The 12,927-nt window shown below is 40.2% G+C and overlaps 1 protein-coding gene across 5 annotated transcripts in view; it reads right to left on the minus strand.

Moving 5' to 3' along the window:
- MYBL1 (MYB proto-oncogene like 1) overlaps nucleotides 1-5,406 on the minus strand; it is a 36,827-nt gene extending 31,421 nt beyond the window's left edge. For 2 of the 5 annotated variants that reach the window (XM_043483967.1, XM_043483965.1), the window contains exon 1: nucleotides 4,814-5,406. In XM_043483967.1, coding sequence (XP_043339902.1) covers nucleotides 4,814-4,833 — 20 coding nt within the window. In that variant the 5' untranslated portion in view covers nucleotides 4,834-5,406. The remainder of the gene's footprint in view (nucleotides 1-4,813) is intronic. The other 3 variants (XM_043483968.1, XM_043483966.1, XR_006272358.1) reach the window with 2 other exon arrangements.
- Nucleotides 5,407-12,927: the final 7,521 nt, after the last annotated feature.

A 12,927-nucleotide genomic window follows, 5' to 3' on the forward strand; every position in this document is an offset into this window, starting at 1 on the left:
CCTAATGCAAAGAGCTGACTCATCTGAAAAGACCCTGATGCTGGGAAAGATTGAGGGCAGGAGGAGAAGGGGATGACAGAGGGTGAGATGGTTGGATGGCATCACCAACACAATGGACATGGGTTTTGGTGGACTCTGGGAGTTGGTGATGGACACGGAGGCCTGGCATGCTGCGGTTCATGGGGTCACAAAGAGCCAGCCACAACTGAGCGACTGAACTGAACTGAACAACATAAAGATGCCTAAGGATGCCTATGCTTTGCAAAGAAAAATGGGAAGGGATAAAACCAACGAATAACCTCACCAATGTTCTACTTTTACCACTTAACAGTGAAAAGGTTTCATTGCTTAATAATTGTTGAAGTGAAGTGAAGTCAAAGTCACTCAGTTGTGTCCGACTCTTTGCAACACCATGGACTATACAGTCCCTGGAATTCTCCAGGCCAGAATACTGGAGTGGGTAGCCCTTACCTTCTCCAGGGGATCTTCCCAACCCAGGTTCCTTGCTGGTGGACTCTTTACTAACTGAGCCTATCAGGGAAGCCTTGGTTAGACACCATCAAAACATTAGACACCACCAAAACAAATCATATTTCATTTGCTTTATTTGCCTTATTTTTCTGCTTTTTATTTCATTTTTTAGTATTTCTGTATTGTAGCAATCAATGCTGGCAATATCTAATAGCTAAATAAAGTCAACTTTCTACTATCTATCTATAAATAGATAAACCATTTCTAGCCTAGAGTGACTAATCTAGAAGACAGTAAAAATAGGTGAAATTATTTCTCCAGTCACAAGGCAAAAATAGAAGAGGAATTTGGTCTCTGAATCTCTCTCCAAGAATTGGTTTCCAGAATCATTCTGTCAGTTTTATTTTTTAAGTCAAAGAAAATATTTATTCTGTAACTGTCTAATATATAACCTAAGTATTATGTTCAAAAACTTTTGTAGATTATGAACAAAGCAATTAGGGTAACTAAGAAACAACAAAAGGAAGCACAGACACACACACACACACACACACACACACACACAAATATTATGACTCAATAGACCAGGAAAATTGTTTAAAAGTAATTCTACACTGGGGTTAAGCTAATAGGATGTGATACTCAGAACTTTCCCTGTGAAATAATACAAAAACTATTCACACTTGGCAATATCAAGATAAAACATTCAAGAGAAGTTCAATTTTAAAGGACATCAATAATTCCACCTGAAAAGATTAAAATGAGGTGTGCCAAAGAATTTGAAATTGTTTAAAATTTATTTTATTTGAATAGAAACTACAGATTTGAAATTAGAGAATTATCAGTAGTTCTATAAAATTTGTTCTAGCAAAACCACTTCAACTTGACACTATTTTAAATTAAACTGCATCAAGCCTAAATATTTTTATTATAATCAAAAAATACATCTTTATTATACTGTCTTGACAGAATAACTGTGCATTTGCATTTTTTTAAGTTCAATCAAATTCAAGGCATGAAAATTTACCAGCTTGATTTAATAAAGTGAAATCAGGCCACCCAGTGGTTAACATGATGTACTGCATACATGAATATCTTACTTTCAAATCTGGACTGCAACCTAGTAAGACAAATTGGACTTCATCTGACCTGAATAGCAATAATGAAATACATACTGAAGAGAGATCTACCTAGAGATCCGTAAACAAAAACAATGTGAGAACATTTCTATTTTATTCCATTAGTATGTGTATATTTTTAAATGAGGAAAGGTGATTACAAAGAGTTCAAAATAGGAAATATATTAAAAGACTTATAGACCACAAAATCCAAACTTTTTATATTAAGAGACAAAAAACTGGGATATAGAGTTTACTTGCTTTCTCCAAATAATACTGCTAATTACAAAGTTGATTAAACATATCAGTTCTCATATTCCAGTATTCTTTCACCCACGACACACTAGAAGCAACACAGTAAAATTGCTTCCTATGCACACACATACCCCATGGAAAAACATATTCTAATTCAAGAGTTGGCTTTTGTCTTTCCAGTTTAATGTAGTTGCCAGTCATCTCAAGGGTAAATACCTGAATCTGTTACTACATAAATACATCTTCTAGCTTCTAAATGACATTTTTTAAAGCTAATTTTTAAGAGTGGAACTGGCTTTTAAAATCTAAAATTACTTACGTAATACATAAGTATGGTTAAATATCAAGTACACATTAATAACATATATACCAATTTTAGTACTGCCTGTAAATTATGTCATTAAAATGGGACATAAATTAGGTCCCCCAATGGGACCTAAAACTATTTAAAGTCACAACACTAAATAAACTTTTTCCTCTATGTAAATCCAGGTCAGAGATACTACAGCTATCTTAAACAATGATCAAAAGAGCTAATATCCTCAGCTGTTTCTCCCTGAGGTAACAGTTTTTTTACTTTTTTTTTTTTCAGATCATACAGGAAGGGTTATTACAGGATTTATGCCTGTAGTCTTATGCAAAACTTTTATACAGCAAAGTATAGAGTTTTCAGTCAAACAGTTCAATGGTTGTATAGTGGAGACTTCAAAGTGACTGACTCATGTCCTTTCTCATTCAACTATAAATTAGATTCATATTTATTAGTAAGATGCTTAGTTAAAGGCATGAGACTAGGCTTTGCTGAATAAAGATTATTTATCCTTCAAAACATTTCATATTCTATTATTTTCTAGGGCAAATAAGTCATATTTACATATACAAGAAATAGAATTTATAGAACAAAACACATTCAAGGATGAAGACCCTAAGAAATACACCATTCAGAGATGACAGTTTCTCACATCTACCCATATATTCACATAGGGAGTATAGTTTCACTACATTTAATTACTCCAGACTTATGACTCTTTCAATCATTCTATAATAATTTCAATTAATTTATACAGCTGACAGGAATAAAAGTCAATAGTACCATTAATATTTAGATCTCAAAGCTCACAATATTGTCAATAAAAATAACTTACATTAGCAAATTAATCATGAAATCACTTTCTTCTTAGCCTATTATTATGAAGCATACACAAATTATGGACGAAAAACTAACTGAAGAAGGCAGGTTTCTGACATTCAAGCATCCATGTCTAACCATAACTAACTGTTGATGACAGCATTAGCCAAGAAACTGTTTCAAATAAGATTAACATCAATACGGACAAGTAGATAATGCCGCACACTGAATACAAACTCCTGTTACCGAGTTGACAATATTCATCTGTCATCTTGCTTAAAGAAGGATGTTTAAAAATTCAAAAGAAAAGGCCTAAATCAATACCTCAGTAATTATAGTTACAGGAGCTTTTAATATCTATCTTTTCTGAAGACGGACAAGTCAGGTCCTTGATGTTCTAGAGCAGTAATTCTCACCTGGGTGATTTTGCCCCCCAACAGACATTTGGTGGTAATGTCTGAAGACATGTTTTTGATTGTCACACCTGGGGAAGTGAGGTGTTACTGGCATCCATGGGACAGAGGCCAGGGATGCTGCGATACATTCTACAAAGCACAGGACAGCACTCCCCACTGACCCCACCACTGCCTTCCCAATACAAAGAATTAACTGATCCCAAATATTAACAGTGCCTAGGTTGAAAATCCTCTTCAAGTGTGTGTGTGTATTTGTTCCACTTCAAAAGTTTGATCTATCCTGTAGTTGGTACAAAATAATAATCTAACAGGGACTTAATTACATTCCATGCTGATTTCTGCAAAAATACCTTACATATAGCAGATGCTTAATAAATGAATAGCGCAACAAATACTATGGTGTGACTGATTGTTGACAATTTTTAACAGACATCTGCAATGAATGAAGTTACTACTAAATTTCAACTTGGGAAATACACCTCTAATTGAGACTTTGAAGTTGTGGATCCAGATAAATAAAACCATTTGGAAACTCTGTCAAACAACTTTTCATATTTATTGAATAATACTGACAACTAAAAGACACTCTAGTGTTTTTTGTCATATGAGTGATTCCTACACACTCAGTTTAGGAGTAGCTACTAGAGTGACCTTTAAATAAACCGAAATGCATAAATTCACCCTAGCAAGTTTTCCAAAAACCACCACCACCAAAGAAATGCCCTACCTCTATGCAACCCTCAGGTACAGTCAGAGTCCAACGGACACACAAAATATTAAGCGAATCAAACACATTGTTTTATTTTAAGATCAAGCTACTGGTGTTAACAGTGTGACATCTTCCCAGTAGAAGGAAACTGAGACCATGGGTATGGTAATCACAGTAAACATCAAAAAAAGTACTCTCTCCTCAGCTATTCCTCAGAGGACTTCCACATCTTTCAGGGTAGCAGAGGGGTCCCCAACCCACGTGTATCACAGAGCCCCTTGTTTGTAACTGGCTCAGGAATTCAGAGAGAGAGGTCCTAAGAACAGCATTTTCAGGCCCGGGCAGGACACCACCACCTTCCGGTGCGGAGCGTATTCCCTGAAAGCGCACCGACTTACCTGCCAACAAATCCCAAGAAGTGGCTGTGGGACAGTGGGAGGCTGGACGTGCGCTGTGGGGAGAATCGACTCCAAGGAGTCGCCAGGGCATCTGTTACTCACTTTCTGAGTCCGAAATGCCCTGGTCCCCAACTCTCCACACGTCACGGCTGCGCTCTGGCCAGTGGGCCGAGGCGGCTGTAGAGCAGCGGGAAGGAAAACTTCTGCCCCGGCCTTGGAGGGCCCGGGTAGGCGCGGGGGGAAAACTCAGCGGGAATGGAAAGGGAATCTGGGCCGAGGCTGTGCCCAAAGGCCTGGGCGAAAGGGATGTCACCCACCTGCGCGACCTCTTCGCCATCCTTCAAGTACCGCATAGGCGCGGGCTGGGAGGGGACGCGGGTCAGCCTCCTCCAGCCTCGGGCGAATGCTCCTTCTCCCCGACCCTCCCCCGCCGCTTCCCTCGCTCCCGCTCCGAGGCCGACCGAGTGCGGAACGCAGGTCCCCGGCAGGGCAGGACGGAGGGAGGCAGGGGCGGACCGCGACCCGCCCCCGGCCCGCGGCACCGCTCCTTAGCCCCGGCCCGGCCCGGTCAGGGGTGCCCCCAACATGTCAGCAGGCGCGCTCCCTCTCTCTCCTGGCCCTTCCGCCGCCTCTTAGCCTCCTCGCCTCGGTCCCTGCGCGGCTCTGCCGCGGGCGCCGACCCCCGCCCTCTCCCCGCAGCGGGCAGCTCTGCAGGGCTCGTAGCCTCCTGCAGGGTTTTGTCCGCACCGCCGAATCTCGCGCCCAGCCTCCCTCAAGAGCCGCCGTTTGAATCTGCGCACGCGGCCCCAAACCTCATTGGCTGTGGCGGCCGCACGCGGGGGTACGAGGGCGGGGTGGGGAGAGCGCGCGCGACTGAGGGCGGGGCTGGGGAGCTGGAAGCCGGGACTGGAACTCGCGGGAGTCCGGGAAGGAGCTGGGAGCCAGGGGGTGTGGCCACAGGCCCGGCTCACAGGTCTTGCTGTGACAGGACCCGGAGCGCCCCGAGCGCCACACCCGAGGGGGCGGGGCGCCAAGGGCCGCGCGGGGCCTGCTGGGAAAGTGAGTTCCAGACTCTCCGAGGGGCGTGTCCGGAAGCGGCGGCTAGAGTCCAAGCTTCTCCCGGAGCGCGGAGGGTGTCTCTGGGGGTTGAGCTGTCCCGTCCACCGCAGCCTTCTCTCGGCCACAGCGCCTCAGTTCTCGGGGGCATCCCTCCTCACTAGTTGGGAGGCTCAGTCTTTGGATTTGAGACAAACCTAACCATAAAATTTGCGTGGCCGTTATTGTTTAAGCAAAAATGCGAGTGTTTTTTCTCTTTTTTCCAGACATCATAACTACTGATCTAGCGACGACTCTGTAGCGGGAAGGAGCAGGAGTGTGACAGATGAAAAAGTTTTTAGTTGGACACATGGAACGGGAAAGGGAAATAATCCGGGTCTACAGCTGGCCTTCAAAGTGTTTAATCTCCTATCCGACTCTTCGGGAAATAACTGCTGCGCTCGGTGAAGGAGCCCTGGTCCAGAAGGAGAATGCAGAAAGACAGGAGCGGACTGGGAATTTCGCCCAGATAAATGAGTAGTCAACGGTAGAAGGTGACCTTTTCTCGCAAGAGAGACGGGAGGAAGGGGGGAACCGCACTCCAGGACCTTCTAGCAGTTACAACTACTCTAGAGGTTTCAAGTCTAATACCTACGAAATGCTCAGTTCAAGCAGCATGAAAGTAGATTAACTACAGTAACGATTAGAAATGGTAAAGGATGCAAATTTGCAAGGTAACATGCTCTACTGCATAGAGCACGAAACCACGTTAATATTGTAACAGACTTATATTTTGCTATTTTGAAATTTTACGCATCAGTTTTTGCAAATCAGAGATGCAGGTGCAAATGTGTACTAAGAAGAGCTTGCATGCACTACTTTCAAAACTTAAAACACCTGCCTTTTTATAGTTCCTTTTTCTCAAGGTATGGATTCTGCTAAGGTTAAACAGCCTTTCTTTCAAATCATTCCTTACTATGTCGCTAGTTCACTTAAAAAAGAAAACCTAATTTAGAAAGTAATGTCTTTTGAAAACAATGTTTTCTTTACTCTTGGGCCATGCATTACTCCGCTTATTTACATCCTAACAAGAAGCAAAGTTTCTGCTATATTTTAGGCTGTAGTCGGTTTTATACAGAATACTATTTTAGAGCTTGAAGAGAGTGATTTTAGATTTTGACAGCAAAGCAAATTCTTTTCATTTTAGAGATAGAGAAAAATATAATTCCTCAGAAAGATAACATTGCAGATTCATTTAAATTACTTACAAAAAAACAAAATGTGGGCAAGTGGTTCATTGTTATTTGAGTACACATACTCAAAGATACCATAACCTGTGACTTGGTGTTTTTTTTTTTAAATCAAAACATATCTTTAATAAATAAATTTTATTTCTCAAAACTAAATAATGAGAAAAGCAATAAAAAATGGGCAAAAGATTAGGGCAGACACTTCACCAAAAAAGATATACAAATGACAAATAAGTAGCATGTAGGTGCTCCACATCATTAATCATTAGAGAAATGCAAAGTAAAAGCTCTGGAGGTACCACTGAATAGCTTTTAGAATGGGAGGGGGAATACTGTACTAGTGTTGGTGGAAATGAAGAGGCCAAGCAAATATAACTTTCATACATTGCTGATAGGCAGGCAAATGAAACAGCCACTTTGGAAAACAGATGTTTACAGTGGCTTTATTTGTAATCACCAAAAGCTGAAAACACAAGGAACATTGTCATACATGTACTCCTCAGCACCCCAGGGGTTCATTTTGAATAGTCTGTAAATGCTTCCCAAGTCTTTCCACAGAAATATAGGGGAAAATACCAAACAGGGGCAAAGGCTGGGGACGAGTGCTGGAAATTTCCTTGAAAACTGTCTTAGTTTTAAAAACTCATTTGTAACTATAAAAATGAGTTTTAATTATGTACTGATTTACTTTCTCACTCCAAATCTTTAAATAAATCACCTCATTATTACTAATAGTAAATAAATGAGCAGAAGGTACACCATGCTTATCTTTCAGATGACTGTACCAGCTTCTTATCCTAGAAAGGCCAAGTACTCCAAAGATTTGCCAGTGTTAGTGTGAAAAGCTTACGCTGGTTTAATATAGTACCTAATACACTGTAGTTTCAGTAGAGCTGTATAAACCATTTCCATGATTAGATTTTTGTCTATCTATTGTTAGATTGTCCAGCCCCTAGAATAGTGATGCACTCAGATGCACAATATAACTGCAAAATGAATGGAAAAATAAAAGTAAGTACATAAGTAAATATGCTTAGTTCAGTTCAGTCGCTCAGTCGTGTCCGACTCTCTGCGACCCCATGAACCGCAGCACGCCAGGCCTCCCTGTCCATCACCAACTCCCAGAGTCCACCAAAACCCATATCCATCGAGTCGGTGATGTCATCCAACCATCTCATCCTCTGTTGTCCCCTTCTCCTCCTGCCCTCAATCTTTCCCAGCACCAGGGTCTTTTCATATGAGTCAGCTCTTCACATCAGGTGGCCAAAGTATTGGAGTTTCAGCTTCAACAACAGTCCTTCCAGTGAACACCCAGGACTGATCTCCTTTAGGATGGACTGGTTGGATCTGCTTACAGGGATGCAAAAAGTACAAATTAAACCAGATTTGAAATACCATTTTATGACTACTAAGGTAGCAAAATTTTTCTAAATCCTGCCAACAAAGTCTGAATAAATCTTTGATGTTAGTATTGAAACTGGTGTAATCCTTTTGGAAAGCAATACAGAGCAAAAGCCATAAAAGTGTGCACAGCCTGTGACAAAAATTTAGCTTTAGAAATACAATTCAATACAAGCAAAAAAGATGAGCTTCAATGCTAATAGTAGTATATTCCATTAGAACCCCAGTTTGGAAGCATTCACATTTTTAGACTAGTTTAAATGGTTCATCAGCAGGGAAAAAAAAATTGTATAGCCAGTAAAAAATAGTATAATATTAAGGCAATGCCATTAAACGGCTCTTACACTACTAGGCCCTCCTTGGTGCTTCACATGCCTTAGTCTTAGGTCACATCCACAATTGCTATAATCGTAACAACCCTATGAGATAGTTACTGTTATTTTCATCCACTTTATAAATGAGGAAAATCAGGTACCAAAAGGTTAATTTGTCAGGGACATACCTTGACAGAACCAAGATTTAAATTAGAACCCAAACTCTAAATCACTCTACTACCTTAATATCTATGGGCATTCAACTATAAGTATAGAGTAGGTGTAGAGACAGTGTGATATAGTGCAAAGAAATAGCAGAACTGTATAATTTGTGTGATGTCATTTACGTAACAAAAACTCAGGGGAGTGTATATGTGAAGATGTGCTAATAGTCTAGAAGGCAATCTCTGGAGCTCTATGGAAATCACTCCAAACTGTTGAACAGTGTTTTATTTTGCAGAGAGGAATGAGGCGGGAACAGAACAGGCTTTAACTTTTTACCACATATACTCTTGTATGATTTGACTTTGCTTTTAATCATAAATTCCATGTTTCTTTTTTAATTAAAAAATTACTTTATGATAAACTCTAAAAATTGCTGAAAATCCTAGAAAGAAATAAAACATATATGGAATATAAAACTTGTTCCAGTATTGATAATGCCAAATAAGCAAGCTTTGGCAGAATAATGAAACCATATATTATGTATTCAATATGAAAACCAAATCAGGTTTAGAATTCTATTTTGAGGGACTTCCCTGGTGGTCCAGTGGCTAATACTATGTATTCCTAATGCAGGGGCCTAGGTTTGATCCCTGCTCAGGAAACTAGATCCCACATGCCACAACTAAGAATCCATTTACAGCAACTTAAGACCTGGTACAACCAAATATTTTTAAAAATAAATTTGTTTTTAATATGTAAATATATTCTGTACAATGTCTATCTCCCCACTTTACATTTACATAACAAATCTCTACTGTACATTTAGGGTGCTATTTTAAATTTAATGGAAGTTATAAATAGAAACCATCCAAACATAAGCAGCTAGAGAATTCTTAGTTTGGCTTTTAAAGGCAAAAAATAAGGGTGGTTGAACTGCAAGAAAGAAATACTATAAGAAAAAAAATATTTTAAAGTATCCCAGCTTCAACTCCATATTCATTGCTTCTATCCTTTTCTGGTAGATAGAATAATGCCCCCCCCCACCCCCCGAAGAATTGATGCTTTTGAACTGTTGTGTTGGAGAAGACTCTTGAGAGTCCCTTGAACTGCAAGGAGATCCAACCAGTCCATCCTAAAGGAGATCAGTCCTGGGTGTTCATTGGAAGGACTGATGTTGAAGCTGAAACTCCAATACTTTGGCCACCTGATGCGAAGAGCTGACTCATTTGAAAAGATCCTGATGCTGGGAAAGATTGAGGGCGGAAGGAGAAGGGGACGACAGAGGATGAGATGGTTGGAAGGCATCACCAACTCAATGGACATGGGTTTGGGTGGACTCTGGGAGTTGGTGATGGATAGGGAGGCCTGGCATGCTGCGGTTCATGGGGTCGCAGAGAGTCGGACATGACTGAGCGACTGAACTGAACTGCACCCCCCAAATATGTCCACTTCCTAACTCCCAGAACCTGTGATCATATTACCTTAATGGCAAAAGAGACTTTGCAGATGTAATTAAAGATCTTGACAGAGTTTGGAATATCTACATGGACCCAGTGTAATCACAAATGTCCTTTAAGAGTGGAGGAGGTAAGCAGAAGAGTCTGAGAAATTGAAGATGGTATGCTGTTAGCTTTAAAAATGAAGAAAAGGGTCATGAGCCCAGGAATGCAGGCAGCTTCTAGGAACTAGAAAGTCAGGGAAACAGATTCTCCTCAAATCTCCAGAAAGGAACACAGCCCGCTGACACCTTGATCTTAGTCCAGGGACATGCTGTCTGTACCTCTGATCTCCAGAACCTTAGAATAATAAATTTGTATTGTTTTAAGCCACTAAATTTGTGGTGATGTGTTACAGCAGCAGTAATACAATAAGAGAAATAGGAAACTACCTGCTCTGAAATTGTCAACATTTTTGACCCAGTATAATAAAAATAGTGCTTTCTCTTCAAAAAGTAATCTTTCACAGTGTGTAAATTTTAGCCCTTACTTACAGCAAATGAGCCTACTAGCTGAGGTTTTTAAATAAAAGTTAGGAATCCAAGATAAGGGAGCGGGTACTTCTCAAAAGGAAGTGAATTTAGAAAATTTTGGAAATTTGTGGTGATTGAAGGTCATTACTGCCATTCAGACTGCCAGGCCTAGAAACAGAAAAATGAGACAGTGCACAAGGAAAAATTATGTTGAGTTCCAGTCAAAGTTCAAACAGGCAGTTAAGTGAAAAACCTGATAATTATTTAAGCCTGGAACCAACTCCTTTTTACTTATAAACACAAGTATTCAAAGTATCAGGGGATTTTGCACTCTTTAAAAATATACCGACTATATCCAGAAGCACAACTACTATGTAAACCAGGGCAAGACTATTTTACTTTATTCAGACTTAAGAGTTGTTGGCCTATTTTAGAAAATCACACCAATGAAGGTATTAAGACACTCAAGATTTTAAGACACTAATACAGCCCACCGATATCTATTTGCAGCTATTGTCTACATATATATCAGTTGGGTTAGTTGTGCTTCAGAGAGATTTTATTATAAATCTCTTCTGTTTCTCATATTATAGGTAGAGCATTCAATTGGCTTTTTAAATTATCTGAATTTCAATAGGATATAAGGACTAGAATATATTATTATAAAAAGGGGGTACTGGCTCCAGGAGGGCTGAAAATATTGATCTAAATATTATCTGAAATCCATTCATATTCCTCTCTGTATCTGCAGTATTTTGTTCTTTCAGTCAAACATTTTGTGGTGGGATGGGAAGCTCATATTTCTTAAAAGGTGTTTTGACTTCACTACCCAATTAAGTCTTAAGTCTTTTCACAATCTAACCTTTACCACCATCACACCATTGAAATTGTGGCTGTAAAAGTCACCAACCCCTATTAGAACCAATGGACACTTGAAGGAAGAAATCTGTTTTGCCTGCACTTTCTATAGGATTTGACATCATTACTCCCTTTTGCTTGAAACTTTGGAAGGGATGGGCTCACACCCAAGTCATTTGTGTCATCAGCACACGCTGTCAGCGAGTGAGACCACGATGACCCAGTCACCAGAACAAGACAGTAACAACTGTTAACAGCTTGTAGTAGAAATGGAGGTCTTCAGAGGCTCCATGACTCGCCTTAGGTCAGAATGTGTTAGTCACAGAGCACAGACTGTCAGTTCAGATTTCCAATGTTGGTGTGGTCATAAAGCTCTTGCCTAAAAACTGGAACACACAACCATTCAGTTTTTAGCTCATTAATTATATACCACAAATAAAGGAAGGTTTAACATAATGTTATGCTCTGAAAGTGAAAGTGAATTCACTGTCTTGTCCGCCTCTTTTGTGACCCCATCGACTGTAGCCTACCAGGCTCTGCTGTCCATGGCATTTTCCAGGCAAGAGTACTGGAGTGGGTTGCTATTTCCTTCTCCAGGAGATCTTCCCAACCCAGGGATCAAACTCGGGTCTTCCGAATTGCAGGCAGACTCTTTACTATCTGAGCCACCAGGGAAGCCCTAGGTATGATTTACCCCATTTAAATGGCAACTGAGTTCTTGAGTTACATTGATGAATAAATAACAGTAATAGCAAACATTTTACAGTTTACTATATGTCTGTGAGTCACTCAGTCGTGCCCCTCTTCAACCGCATGGACTATACAGCCCTTGGAATTCTCCAGGCCAGAATACTGGAGTGGGTAGCAGTTTCCTTCTCCAGGGGATCTTCCCAACCCAGGGATCAAACCCAGGTCTCCCACATTGCAGGCAGATTCTTTACCAGCTGAGCCACCAGGGAAGCCCTTACTATAAGTCAAGCACTGTTCTAATCATCTGATATGTGTCCACTGGTTTTATCCTCACAAAAACGCCAGGAGCAGATGTTGTTATCCTCCTCCCAGAGATGAAACTGAAGCACAAGGGTCACAGAGGAGAGCTGCCAGGGCTCAAATCCATAAGGCTATTCACTGACTACTGAACAGTCTAGCAGAATGCGCGCTAAGCATACACCTTAAAATTTAAAGTATCAGCTGTGTTGGTTGTTAAGCTATACAAGTGTTATTTAATACTACTTTCTATATTTTCCTTCATTATCTCTAGCATTAAAAAACACAAAAACAAGTTCTCTCTTTATTAGAACATCTTTAACAAATGTGATTTGTTAAATCATGTGATTTATTAATCATGTAAGGAATTAATCAGTAAGCATCACATGACCCAATTATGTATATGTCTAAGGAAACTTTGCTTGCTCTTTTCTAGTTGGATCCATTTCATT

Source organism: Cervus canadensis, chromosome 12 (genome assembly GCF_019320065.1).
Source record: "Cervus canadensis isolate Bull #8, Minnesota chromosome 12, ASM1932006v1, whole genome shotgun sequence".
Taxonomy (NCBI): Eukaryota; Metazoa; Chordata; class Mammalia; order Artiodactyla; family Cervidae; genus Cervus; species Cervus canadensis.